At 28.6% G+C, this 13,373-nt stretch overlaps 5 protein-coding genes and 1 long non-coding RNA gene across 7 annotated transcripts; 2 read left to right on the top strand and 4 right to left on the bottom strand.

Annotated features, from left to right (window-relative positions):
- Window positions 1-240: 240 nt before the first annotated feature.
- On the bottom strand, window positions 241-1,214 carry LOC113792275 (exodeoxyribonuclease-like). Its single transcript, XM_027342192.2, is given in 3 exon segments — window positions 241-389; window positions 391-702; window positions 705-1,214. Coding segments are annotated over 3 exon segments (951 nt in total). The 3' UTR covers window positions 241-260.
- A 351-nt stretch (window positions 1,215-1,565) lies between these two features.
- On the top strand, window positions 1,566-3,030 carry LOC113792268 (uncharacterized protein F58A4.6). Its single transcript, XM_027342186.2, has one exon. It carries the CDS (start codon window positions 1,834-1,836, stop codon window positions 2,179-2,181), a length of 348 nt encoding a protein of 115 aa, XP_027197987.2. The 5' UTR covers window positions 1,566-1,833; the 3' UTR covers window positions 2,182-3,030.
- Window positions 2,203-3,805, bottom strand: Eb1 (microtubule-associated protein RP/EB family member 1). Its single transcript, XM_027342185.2, has 4 exons — window positions 3,553-3,805; window positions 3,335-3,480; window positions 2,901-3,263; window positions 2,203-2,830 (listed from the first exon to the last, which is right to left on the bottom strand). Exons 1-4 carry the CDS (start codon window positions 3,695-3,697, stop codon window positions 2,591-2,593), a joined length of 894 nt encoding a protein of 297 aa, XP_027197986.1. The 5' UTR covers window positions 3,698-3,805; the 3' UTR covers window positions 2,203-2,590.
- A 726-nt stretch (window positions 3,806-4,531) lies between these two features.
- On the top strand, window positions 4,532-8,507 carry LOC113792269 (uncharacterized). 2 transcript variants are annotated; one of them, XR_003474796.2, is made up of 3 exons: window positions 4,532-4,669; window positions 4,796-4,912; window positions 5,184-8,507. It is a non-coding gene; the product is annotated as an uncharacterized LOC113792269 (long non-coding RNA). The 2 variants fall into 2 exon arrangements; XR_012846723.1 differs by lacking the exon at window positions 4,532-4,669 and having other exon boundaries at window positions 4,801-4,912; window positions 5,184-8,387; window positions 8,448-8,507.
- Window positions 4,680-6,208, bottom strand: LOC113792266 (alpha-N-acetylgalactosaminidase-like). Its single transcript, XM_027342184.2, has 3 exons — window positions 5,213-6,208; window positions 5,008-5,136; window positions 4,680-4,940 (listed from the first exon to the last, which is right to left on the bottom strand). Exons 1-3 carry the CDS (start codon window positions 6,206-6,208, stop codon window positions 4,755-4,757), a joined length of 1,311 nt encoding a protein of 436 aa, XP_027197985.2. The 3' UTR covers window positions 4,680-4,754.
- Window positions 6,658-8,282, bottom strand: LOC113792265 (alpha-N-acetylgalactosaminidase-like). The gene is made up of 4 exons (XM_075822342.1): window positions 7,709-8,282; window positions 7,219-7,634; window positions 7,021-7,137; window positions 6,658-6,953 (listed from the first exon to the last, which is right to left on the bottom strand). Exons 1-4 carry the CDS (start codon window positions 8,280-8,282, stop codon window positions 6,753-6,755), a joined length of 1,308 nt encoding a protein of 435 aa, XP_075678457.1. The 3' UTR covers window positions 6,658-6,752.
- Window positions 8,508-13,373: the final 4,866 nt, after the last annotated feature.

Raw genomic sequence — 13,373 nt, 5'->3', positions numbered from 1 at the left:
GAATTGCGCACTGCCTGCATGGCAAATTGATAATGCGCATGTGATAATCATTGTTTTTTGTTTTCTCAGTGAAGCATGCACTACTCCCTCCTATTTTTTTTTTTTTTTTTGTTGAAATAAATATGACATGCGCAAAAAGAATGTTGTTGTTAACGAAAATCGAACATATCAATTCATCATATGTTTTTTTTTTTGTTCTGATGATTGCGCGCGCAAAATTGATTTTGAAAATGAATTAAATGGATTTTGTCAAGATTCTTTTATTCATCATTATCATTATCATCAACATTTTGATCATCATCATTAGACAAATTCAAATAAAGAACAATAGGACAATGATCACTACCCATAATATGTTTATAGATACGATTATCGATTAGATTTTTTTCGAATACGTTTGGATAAAAGAAAATAATCTAAACGCCAACCAATATCTTTTGTTCGACAATTAAAACGATAACCCCAATATGTATAACATTTACGTTGATTTGGATAAAGTAAACGAAATGAATCAATAAAACCCGAATTAAGTAAACAATCAAAATCGGAACGTTCTTCCGGTGTAAAACCGGCTGTTTTGGTATTTGTTTTTGGATTTTCTAAATCAATTTCTTTGTGAGCACAATTCAGATCGCCACAAATGATAACTGGTTTTTGTTCATCCAATTTTTTCAAATATTCACGAAAATCTTGATCAAATTTCGAAGTTTAAAATCCAAACGTTTTAATCCTTGTCCAGCATTAACAACATAAGCATTGACAAGTATAAAATTATCATAATAAGCAGTTATAATTCGACCTTCATCATCAAATTCACGTTTACCAATACCATATTCAACTGATAATGGTTTTTGTTTGGAAAATAATGCAACACCAGCATAACCATCTTGTTTAGACGAAACATAATATTTATATGGAAATTTTGGCCATTGTTTCAATTCCAATGGAAATGTTTTATCATTACATTTGGTTTCTTGAATAGCCAAAATATCGCAAGATTCAGATTCAAGAAATTTCAAGCAACCATTTTTCAATGCAGCACGAATACCATTTACATTCCAGGATATAATTTTTAAATTGAATGGTTTCATCATTTTTTCATCATTATTATTATCATCATTGCTTTCCGTTGAAATTGTTGAAGATTGTTGTTCATCATCATTATCATCATCGGATTTTGGTACAGTTTTAATCTTTTTTCGTTTCGGTGGCATTATTGTTGTTGACGATCACCGAAAATGCAAATTAACGATGTTGAAACGAAATGAAAAACAACAAAACTCAATGAATGAATAACCGCCAATGCCAACCGATTCATAGATACGGCCATCTATCGATAAAATCTGCCAACAAAAATATATGGCCATGTGTAATGCGAACGAAAATGTTTATCGTTGAGAATTGTATTGAGAATTATGATGACCAAACAACAACAACAACAACAAATTAAATCGATTCGTGTGATTCCTAAATTATTATCATCATCATGTTCAACAAATAATAATTTATTTCCATCCAAATTAAAATTATCATATAGATGGTTTATCGATGATGATGATAATGATAATGATAAAAATAATCGATTATCAATAATTCATATCGATTGTCGATTCGAATGTTTTCAGCTAATATATTTTCTTTATTGTTTCAATCATTATTCAACATATCGTAAACTTGTTTCGGGAAAATCTTTCAAAATTATATTCTACCGACGATAATCATTTAAATTTATTAATCAAATGTTGGTTACAAGATAATCCACCGAATCCAATTCGTTATCAAAATATCGATATAGATTGGTGTCAACGAATACAATATTTTGTTACATTACGAATGGATTTAGAAGAATCATCATCATGGTTATCAACATTAGGTGGTGCTTATTCATCACTTGGTGATAAAAATCAACAATTTGCTTATGAAGCTGAACGAATATCATGGAAACAGATGAAATTATCATTAATATTTGGTGATCCTAATCTTGTTTGTCGTTGTTTAATCTATTTATGTCATAGTTGGTGTCAACAAAAAAGACGTCGCCAAGCTATAAGATTAATTCGTTATTATCTTTATCCATTATTATTATCATCAACAACAACAACATCAACAAATAATGATGATCGTATTGTACGAAGAATGTATCAGGCACTTTGTTTTCGTATACGTTATATTTATAAATGAAAAATGAAACATCCACATCCCTTCTCTGTTGTTATGTTATTAAATATATATTTATTTTCACATCTATAAAACTGTTTTTAAATTTTAAATTCAATAATGATTAGTTGGTGTGTATGTCAAAGAGAGAAAGAGAAATATATAGAAAAAAAAAATAATGAGTAATGTTTGCGGTGTGTGTTGTATGTGTGTTAAAAGATGAAAAATAATCCAGTTCAAGTAATAAAAAAATCATTATAGAAAAGAAAAAAGAAATGAAAAATAAAGTGTTATCAATTATCAATCCATAGATTCATGTTATGAGAAAATTGCCTTTGAAAATTTTTTTTTAAAAATCGAGATTTTCTTGTTGTTTGTATGTTTTGTTTGGTGGAGAAGAAAAATTGTTGTCCAGAATTGATGGAAAAAATAATTAATATTCTCCTTCAGCAGCCAATTGATCAACATCATAATCATCATCACCGGCAACAGCATTTGGTGATGTAAATCCATCTTCAACTGCATATAATATATTCAATATTTGATCTTTAATCTCTTTTTCGGCTTCATTTGTTGATTCATTTTGACATAATACTTCAATTTCACGTAATTTACTAAAATAAAAATTACGTTCACGTGCCAATGTATCATTAAGTAAGGATAATTCATTCATCTAAAATAGGAAAAAAAAGATACAATTTATAAATGAGATTAAGATCCAGATTTCCAATTACAAATCATACCTTTTCATCCAATTTTTTTACATCTGTATCAATATCATTTTTTCGAACATTATTATTCGAATAACCGGATGGTCGTGTAGAAGATTGGACAATTTTATTGTTTGTTGGAACAAATGCACGTGGTTGATGTGATTGAACAACAGCTGGTTTACTGTTCATCATGCCAATTGTTCGACCACCACCACCAATACCAGAAGCAGAATGATTTGAAGCATTTGCTGAACCCATTGGTTGTCGTCCACGTGCTTCATATGGATTATAATCACGTCCATCATAATTTGCATCGAAAAATTTTTTAAACCATTGCAAAAATTCAAAATTATCTTGAAATCGTCCTTTGACCAATTTATTGATCATTATTTCCTATTAGAAAAAATCAAAATTAATTAAAATCAATCCATTTGAAAAAAATAAAACAAAATAATAAATTGTACCTTATCACAGCCAACTTTTTTAAATGCTGCTTGTAATAGTTTAAAATTTTGAATATATTCATGTTCCAGATTGGTACGAAATTTAACTTTTTTCAATTGAATCGATCCAGGAAAAAGCATATCCATAAATTGACAATAAGCCGCACCTAATCAAAAAAAAAAAAATTGTTTTTTCAAATAAAATTTTTACAAAAAAAAACAAAACAAATAATACAAACCTGAACATAATTCTTCAACTTTTTTAAAATCAGCTTCTAATGATTCATCAACCCAATTAAGCATTTCATGCCTACTTAAATTTTCTGATGTAGCCGATGTTTGATAAACATTAACACATTGATATGCTTGACAATTTCCATCCATTTTTTTTTTTTTTGCAAAAAATTTTGATTAATTTCCGGTATTTTTTTATCAAATTCAATTAATCATTCAATAATCAAATCAATTTTATATCAGGATAATTCGGCAAAAAGTTCAATTAAATTTATCTTCTGTTTTTTTTCTGGTTGCCAAACAAAACAAAAAAAAAAAATCAATAACCTTTCGACACTGAAAACAAAACAAAACAAACGAAATAAAAAAAAATGGATTTGTGGCACAAACAGAGTGAAAAATAAATCAAAAATCAAAAAAACAGAACGATGATAATGATTTATTAATTTTTTGTTTTCTTGTTTTGTTTTTGTTGTTGTTATTTCTTCTTATGGTTATCTATATTGAAAACATCACATCGCACAGACATACAAAAAGAAAAAAATGATTATCATCAAACACACAAGCCACATATACAACAATCAAAAATTTTCTTTTCTTTTCTTTCTTTGTATATATATCTCTCGGTATATAATATTACAAACAAGCAAGCAAACAAACAAGATGATGATGATGCTGACGGAACGATGATCAAAATGATGATGATGAAGGAAAATAAAATAAAATTGGTTAAAACAAGAACTTGAAGAACAGATTTTTTTTTCTTTAATGGCAAAAAAAATAAGAAAAATAGACGAAGAGTTTGACGACTTTGATTGAGATTTCTTTTTCTTTTTTTTTCCGAATACGTTAACCAATTCGAACATATAAAAAGTGTGCTCATATCATCTCATTCAACCGAATCATATAAAAACCCGATCCGGTTGAATCCGAAAGGTGGCGCCGTTATCCACCGCCACTATCACCACATCTACCACCACATCTACTCTCTGTTACCGTATGCCACTACTTATCGAATTTTTAATCGGGCGGGTACTTTTTTTTCTTTCATTCTCTTCATTTTTTACCCTCCTTATTCGTTCGGGTAACGTTCGAATATTTTGGAACGCCATCTTTTGAAATGTAAACAAAATTTATTTGATGTTCGAATTTGATTTTTTTTATTGATTTTTTTAAATTGATTTTTAAATTTTGTTTTTAAATTTTTTTAAATTTTTGGAATTAATTTAACTAATCGTACACTACCAGCAGTTGGTACTAATAATCGAAGATATTGTTGTGGTTTTAATGTACCAATAAAAGAATGATTTGTATCTTTGGCAAATAAATCATAAACATCATAGCTAATTGTTTCATTCAATTCAGGTATGATTGATGATAATTTATATGACATCTGTAATTATTAATTTAAAAAAAACGTTAATTAATCAATTTATCAAACAAATTACAAATTAACATACATATTGATCAGGTCCTAATTGATTGCCATAAAAATAAAGTATAGCCCATGGATTTAATCGATAATGATCATGATCATTATTTATTGGTGATAATTTTTTTGTCCATACTTGTATAGACCAATTATGTTTCTAAATGATTAATTTTTTAAATTTTTAATTACAATTTTTTGTTTTAGAAATAATAAAATTCGATGAACACACTTACTTGTATGACCAATGATGCCATAATACCTAATGGATCTTGATCAATGGCAATCAATTCTTTATTTAATAAAATTTCTTTCATTTCTGGCCGAATGGAACGTAAATCGTTTGACATTAATAATGGTGCTGACCACATACACCAAAATGCCATTTGTGTTTTACTTTGTTCCAACGATAAACCATTATTACCGATAATTAACATATCCGGATCAAACCAACCACCAGGACCATGATATTCACGAAATTGTTCATTATTTTCACCATAATATTTAATAATTTCAAATACACTTTCATATGAATCAACAATATCACCATAATTACGCCATAGATTACAATATTGACGAATATCTGAATATGTTTCATCAGTAATATTTGCTAAATATGCTGGCCAACTACATGCATACAGAATTGGATGTTCAACATTTGCTAATGCATATGAATATTCTGGATATGTAAAATTATATGTATCATTTTTAGCAAAACAACCATCTAATTTTAATGAATCAATCGACCAATCGGAAAATGTTTCGGCATCAATAAATGTATGATCAATTGAATTAAAATATGTACCAGGATAACCACCACATGTTTCTGTACCAACATCTTCATAAATACCAAGTAAAACATTTTTCGAATGTGCATATTTTGCTAATTCATCAATACCGGATGGAAATCTTGTTTGATTTGGTAATAATCGTAATGTTTTTGGATCACGTTGCATTGACATCCAACAATCATCAATATTAACATATTTATAACCGGCTTCAAGATAACCATCCTCAACAATTCGATCAATCATATTACGATAAAGATTTTCATCAATACAATCATCGGGATATGTTTTACAATCAATTTCACATGCAAATCTCATCCATGATAGCCATCCCATTGGTGGACGACGTGCAAGACCATTATCCAAACCATAAATCGATGTAAATAAATAACCAAAACAAATTAACAAAAATATAAATTTCGTCGTCATCATCATTATAATCATTGATTAATGATTATCAACTTGTCATGTAGTGTTATACAAACAAACCAAAAAAAAAAATGAATGACAACAAGAAGAAAAATTCAATCGATCGAATCATCCACTAAATCAAATCATTTTTATATCAAAAAAAAATTTTTTTTTGTCTTGTTCAATGCCAAACAAATCGTTGTTTCAAAATTGATAAGAAATCATCACTATGATGATTATGTCAATGATCTTCGATTAATCATCATCATCATCATTTTAAACAAAACAAATTTGAAGATAAAATACTTTACTGTTGCTGGTATCCGCCTTTTTCAAAACAAAAAAAAATCAATCAAAAATTAGATCAATAACATCGTTAATTTTAAAAAAAAAAATTGATAAAATTCCAATTGACAATTGTCATTTGATCTTTGTAACCGCGTGATCAAAAATACCTCAACAATTAACGAACGAAAACAAAAGAAAATGATAAAAATCTTTTATTAATTTATCAATTTTTTCTGATTCATTAATTAATGATCCACTTGACGAAATCAGAAAAAATTTCTGACGTATTTTAAATATTTTTTGGCAATAATTTAACAATCCTTACACTACCAGATGTTGGTACTTTCAATCGAAGATTTTGTTCTGAATTTATTGTTTCCAAATATGATTCATTTTTCGTTTTACCAAATAAATCATATACATCATATTCGATTGTTTTGTTTGTTGTTGCTTCATCATCATCGATCAATGATGATAATCGATACGAAATCTATTGATAAAGAGAAAAATTGATAAAATTTTTTTCACTTTTTTAAAAGAAAATGATAAAAATTTACATATTTCGGTGATCCTAATTGTTCGGAATTAAAATAAAGTATTGCATATGGATGATGTTTATCATGATCACTCGATTTGGATAATTTTTTTACCCAAACTTGATGCGAATTGGATTTCTATTTGGAAAGAAAAATCAATCAATCAATCAAAAAGTTTCAAATGAAATCAATCAAAAAGATGAAATGAAATGTACATACTATTGAAATTTTTTTCGCCATAATACCTAATGGATCTTGATCGATTGCAATCAATTCTTTATTTAATAAAATTTCTTTCATTTCTGGTCTTATGGAACGTAAATCATTTGACATTAATAATGGTGCTGACCACATACACCAAAATGCCATTTGTGTTTTACTTTGTTCCAATGAAAGACCATAATTACCAATAATCAACATATCTGGATCAAACCAACCACCAGGACCATGATAACGACGAAATTGTTCATTATGTTTGCCCATCAAATCAATAATACCTTTAACACTTTGATAGGAATCAAAGATATCATTAAATTGTCGCCATAAATTACAACTTTTTCGTATTAATTCATAATCATTATCGGAAAAATCTTGTTTAAAAAATGGCCAACTACATCCATATAGGATTTTATGTTCTGGACCAGAAAATGAAACAAAAAATTCATTCATTCAATAAGTTCAAAAAAAAACAAATGAAAAAAAAACTTACCAACTTCGCTTAATGCTTTTGAATATTCAACATAAGTAATATTGAATTGTTTATTATCAGCATAACAACCATCAACTTTGATTGAATCAATTTTCCAATCGGAAAATGTTTCGGCATCAATATAAGTATGATCTTTACCTTGATAATATGTTCCTGGATAGCGGGCACATGTTAATGTACCAATATCTTCATATAAACCAAGCAAAACATTTTTTGAATGTGCATATTCAGCTAATCCATCAATACCGGATGGAAATCTTGTTTGATTTGGTAATAATCGAAATGTTTTTGGATCACGTTGCATTGCCATCCAACAATCATCAATATTAACATATTGATAACCGGCTTTAAGATAACCATCATCAACTAAACGATCAATCATATCTTTATATAATTTTTCATTAATACATTCATCCGGATATGTTTGACAATCAATTTCACATGCAAATCTCATCCATGATAGCCAACCCATTGGTGGTCGACGTGCTAAACCATTATCCCAGCCCGATACCATCATCGATAATGGCGAAAACAACATCACCAATAAAACAATCAAAAATTTATTCAGCATCATTATGTTTGAAAAACAAAGAATAACTTTATCAAATTGGAAAAAAAATGATCGCAAAAATCAACCCTTGATTTACCAATTTTTATTTATATGTAAAAGAAATGATCGGTAATTATCATTATCATTTAGTTAATTGTAATTAATTAATTAATCATTATCATTATCGAGATGTGTGCCACAAGAGAGACCCTTATATATTTGCACAAATAAACAAAATTATCAAATCAATCGATCGATCAATCAAAAAAATTTAAAAAATCAACTTCATTTTTTCCACTACCAGATGGCGACTAAAGTTTCATGAAGATAATATTTTTTCTCAAGAATAATTTTGAAATTAACAAAGAAAAAAAATTATTACAAATTGGAAATATCCCTGCCCTCAAAATAGCAAAAAAACTAAATTAAAAATAAATAAACAAAATACTGGATAATACTGGATTACTGGAATGTGTAAATGTAATCCGTTTTTTCCAGGCAACAACAACGAACGATGACGAAATGAAAAAAAAAATCCCGATAATCCATCCATCCATCCATCCATCGAATAAATTCGATACATTTTTTTTCCGTTTTATATTTTCATTTTCTCACCAAACGTTCAAATCCAATATCAATGGCAATCAAATCAGAAAAAATAGTACAGCAAATTTTTTGTTACTTATCAATCAATTAGAAAAACTGAAGATAAACATTCATCAAATTTTCATTTTCTTCTCTCTTCTCTCTCTCTCTCTCTCTTTTTGATTATCATTTGAAATTGTTCACACTTGGAAATTATCAAAAAACATTTTTTCTGTTCTGTTTTTTCATTTTGTCGGGGATAAGAATCATCATCATCATCATCATGGTCGTCTGGATTATTTATCTAATCGAAATTTCGTCGAGTGAGAAAAACGAATGAGAAAAATTGAATTTCGAATCGATTTGTTTGTTTTTGTTTGATTTCGATATTGGATATATTTCATTTCTCACGATCGAAAATTAACAGTAAAAAAAACAGAAGTAAAAAACAAAAAAAGTGTGTTTCACACTGATAACAACAGACCCAAATTGAATTTTAAATTTTCCAGAATGTGTGTCTTAGGTCATCATCATCGTAAAAAAAATTGTTTGACATTTTTCATTCAATCTACAGATATTTTTATCACCAGCAAATCACCATATCACTATTCATCAAGATCCAAGTTCGTCGTTGTCGTTATTTTAGTTTTTTTTTGTTTTTCGTTCGGAAATTTCCTTCAAGAAATCAGAAGTGTTAATATCACAATCACCAACACACACACACTATAAATATCTTTAGTTTGAAAATGAAAAATGAAATGACACAAAGTGAGAATCATCTTTCTTTCTGTTTCCCTCCCCCCCAAAGACAAACAAACAAACAAACAAAAAAGCCATATAAAGATTTGTCAAATTTGATAAGTTTTGAATGAAAAACGACTGAGAACTACAAACGACAAACGAATAAAGATAATATTTTTGTGTTGTTTTTCGGTGTAATAATAATAATCCACCCCCGCTACATTAAAGTGACATGATGATGATCCTGATGATGATGATGACGATGAACTTTGACATAAAATACGAAAACAACAACAAATCTTATTGAAATGAATCGTCAGTCAAAAAAAAAATGAGAAATTTTCCAGGATTTTTTTTTTTTAAATTTAGAATCGTTTCGCCTTTTCTTCTTTCCTCTCTCACAAAAAAACTCCTTAATTCTTTTTGATTTTTTTTTCCTACTAAAATCATCGTTGTTTTTCATTATTCAAATGATGATTTCTCGCTGTTAGCTAACAACAACAACAACGATTTAAAAATTCAAAGAAAAATTATCAAAAAAAATCTTATCTAATCTAGAAAATCTTTGTCACAGACACCACCACCACCACCACTGTGTAATGGGAAACTGTTTGAAAGAATTTAGATAAGATTTTTTTTTGCGAAAAAAAAATATTTTCCCTTATCTTTTCATTCAATTCAATTCGACATTGACAGATGGAGAATTTTTTCGTTTTGTTTTTTTACACCAGCAGCAAGAAATCAACTAAAAACTAAACTAAATTATCATTGGAAAACAAAAAAAAAATCTTGTCAAAGGTCGAATTCAGAATGAATGAATGAATGGTAATCGTGTTTGGTGGGTGATGATAATGATAATGATTTTTGAAAATCTTTTCTTTTCTTTTTTTTTGCAAAAACAAAATCACCTGCTCCAATAACAAATGAATGGCGACAAAGAAGAAGATGATAATTCGGGGTTTTTTGTTGTTTCGATAATTTTTGGGTCAAATTTGTTTAAAATTATCATCACCGGCATTGAAACCAAAAATCGATTTAAAAAATTCAAATTTAAACCAGAAAATCAAAAATTGGCACGTGTTACACACACGTACCATCATCACCACCTTGATATTCCGGCAGATGCATGTAATTTTTTATTCAAAGTCCGTAAAAAAACACATTCCGTTATCAAATTAAAACTAACCAAAAGAAAGGAAAAAGGATGGGTCCAATTCTAATTAACTTTACCTGGCTGGCCTTCATCATCATCATCATCATTATCATTGTCGTCATTATCGAGAATTCATCACCTGCTCTGCTCTGTTTTTTTTTTTCGTTTTTCTAATCACCCACCCAGCAATAACAATAGGGAAAAAATTTTTTCCCGTCAAAAGTCATCATTTATGGATCATTTTTTTTTTATTCACAAACGCTGTTGCGCTTTTTTTTTACTAAAAAAAAATAAATTTCCCCAGTAATGAGAATTAATTAATCAAATTAACAACCAACCAGCCAATCGACTGACCGTATGAATGGTCAAATGGTTAAAAAACAGGACCAGACAAGGATTTTTTTCATCGTTTTTCAAAATTAGATTGATGATGATAATGATGATTAACCATTAGTTATAGTCATGGGTCAATCATCATCATCATCATCTACATATTCAGGTAACCGGTAGCAGCGCCAATTAAAAAACAACCAAAAAAATCGTGAATCAACAATTTAAATTCCATAATTTTCGAAAAAACCAGCGTAGAAAATTCTTCTTTTCTGGTTAAAATTCAGTGAAAAGAAAAATCGTGATGAATCACTGAATTTGCAATATTGCAACGTTGTCAACACAGAGAGAGAGAGAGAGAGAGAGAGAGAGAGAGAGAGAAAGTGAAACAAACAAAACAAAGAGAAAAAACTGTTTTTTTTTACAGAAGCAAATATTGCAATTTTAGAAAGAAGCAAATGAATTCAGGATGTGTCTGTATTTGGAATTTTGTTAATAGGTTTTTTTTGTTTTGTTTTCATATGATAATGATGAACAGTTGTTTTCCGTTGTTTTGTCGCATGCTCATCATTTTAATAATTATTATTTCTGGTTTTGGCTATTTACCAACTAAATAACCAGCAACCCAATGAATGAATGAATGAATGAATGAAGATTATTCATCCATTTCCTAAATTTAAAAAAATGAAAAAAAAGCATTTTGTTTTGTCATACACAAAATGAATGAAAATTTGTCGAGAATTTCATTGAAGTTTTTACGGAATTTTGACCGAAAAGAGGTGATTTTTGCCTTTTGGTTTGATGCTGTCCTTGGTTGCTTGGTTGGTGATGAAACAAAAAAAAAGCCGAAAAAGGATGATCATCATCAGGATCATTAGTTAACCATTCATTCATTTGAATGTAAAGAAAACCAAAATGATGATAATGATAATTAGTAATCGCTATATTCGAGTTATTTCCCTCTCTCTCTCTCTCTCTATTGGATTTTCATCATTTTAAATTGGAATTTTTTTTCCATGGAATTTTTCCAACAAAAATTTTAAAAAAATTCATTAGAAAAATTCAAGGCTAAAAACAAAACAACAAAAGAAGATGATGATAAGATTGATTGGAATTTTTTCCCCCCGGATTTGAATTTGGGTTAAACCAAAAAAAAAAAGAGGTTTTCGTTTTTTTGTTCCAATTTAACACTTGTTGAAACTTGCCAACCAAATAACCAAACAAAACCAACCAAACAAAAAAACCCGAAACCTGTCAAAACATCATCATCATTATCATCACTTGTTGACATATGACCTCGATTTTTTTTTTTGGAATATTAATGATCTGATCTGTTGATCATATGATTCGATTGACAGTTTATTGATGATCAAACAAACAAACGAAAAACGTAAACTTTAAACGTTTTATTTACGTTTTTCGTTTGTTTGTTTTCTTTATTCGGAAATGAAAATGAAAATAAAAATGAATGAAAAATGGAACCGAGTCGATCGGTCGGTCGGTCGGTTGGTCAAGTCAAATCAGTGGGTGATATATTTGGAATTTTACAACCAAACAACAACAGAAAAGGAAAAAAACTTGGTTCAGCCATTTGGTTTTAATTATGATGATGATTCAAAGTACCTTGTGCACTGTGTACAGTGACCTTGGACAAATATGACGAATTTTTTTGTTTTGCTTTTTTACAAAGTTCCCTCTTGTTTTCAATTATATATTTTTTGCATATATAATTTTCATTAAGGAAACAAACAAACACTTTTTCTTGACCATTTTTCTCTTTGTTTGTTTGGTTTGCTTGGTTTGGTTCGTTTTACGTTTTTATTTCGTTTTTTTTTTGGCTGATTAGTGTGCTCTGTGATTAATTAACCATTTTCGGAGCTGCAAAAAAAGTAAAAGAATGTCCTTGTCCAATTTCTTGGTAGTGGTGGAAAGGGACAAGAAGTTTTTTTTTGAGAAAAAAAATGCAACGGAAATTTTTTCTCATTCAGAAAAATTTCTTTAAAATGATGATGACTGTTTGATGTTTGACCGAGCTAGAATTTCATCAAATATTTGATGGAGAAAAAAAGGGTAAAAGAAAAAGAAGACATATTTTTTATGAGAATTTTTTTTTAATTTTATTTCCAAAATATGAAATCGTTTACAATTAAGGTTATTTATTGATTGAAAAACATATAATATTTTTATGATAATGATATACCACACACACACTAAAAAAATGAGAGAAAAATATATTTTAGTTTTGCGTTTTTTACGTTTTGTTTTGTTTGTTATGAATGAAAAAAATATAACGACGGTGTTTCAGG

This window comes from Dermatophagoides pteronyssinus, unplaced genomic scaffold, assembly GCF_027571235.1.
Source record: "Dermatophagoides pteronyssinus isolate colony J.1.1.1.1 unplaced genomic scaffold, Derpt_VIB-CSIC_2022.12 sq0016, whole genome shotgun sequence".
In the NCBI taxonomy this organism is placed as follows: Eukaryota; Metazoa; Arthropoda; class Arachnida; order Sarcoptiformes; family Pyroglyphidae; genus Dermatophagoides; species Dermatophagoides pteronyssinus.
Note: the sequence above shows the minus strand (reverse complement) of the source record. Positions and strands in the feature narration are given on the sequence as shown.

Excerpts from the sequence above, each read along its gene's own strand:
- LOC113792268 (XM_027342186.2), top strand. The coding sequence starts at position 1,834 with ATGGATTTAGAAGAATCATCATCATGGTTATCAACATTAGGTGGTGCT.
- Eb1 (XM_027342185.2), bottom strand. The coding sequence starts at position 3,697 with ATGGATGGAAATTGTCAAGCATATCAATGTGTTAATGTTTATCAAACA. Across the intron at positions 3,481-3,552 it reads AGTTGAAGAATTATGTTCAG|GTGCGGCTTATTGTCAATTT; the intron begins GTTTGTATTATT and ends TTTTTTGATTAG. Across the intron at positions 2,831-2,900 it reads TAAAAAAATTGGATGAAAAG|ATGAATGAATTATCCTTACT; the intron begins GTATGATTTGTA and ends TTCCTATTTTAG.
- LOC113792266 (XM_027342184.2), bottom strand. The coding sequence starts at position 6,208 with ATGATTATAATGATGATGACGACGAAATTTATATTTTTGTTAATTTGT. Across the intron at positions 5,137-5,212 it reads TGGCATCATTGGTCATACAA|AAACATAATTGGTCTATACA; the intron begins GTAAGTGTGTTC and ends TTAATCATTTAG. Across the intron at positions 4,941-5,007 it reads AATTAGGACCTGATCAATAT|ATGTCATATAAATTATCATC; the intron begins GTATGTTAATTT and ends TAATAATTACAG.
- LOC113792265 (XM_075822342.1), bottom strand. The coding sequence starts at position 8,282 with ATGATGCTGAATAAATTTTTGATTGTTTTATTGGTGATGTTGTTTTCG. Across the intron at positions 7,635-7,708 it reads AAAAGCATTAAGCGAAGTTG|AACATAAAATCCTATATGGA; the intron begins GTAAGTTTTTTT and ends TTTCTGGTCCAG. Across the intron at positions 6,954-7,020 it reads AATTAGGATCACCGAAATAT|ATTTCGTATCGATTATCATC; the intron begins GTAAATTTTTAT and ends CTTTATCAATAG.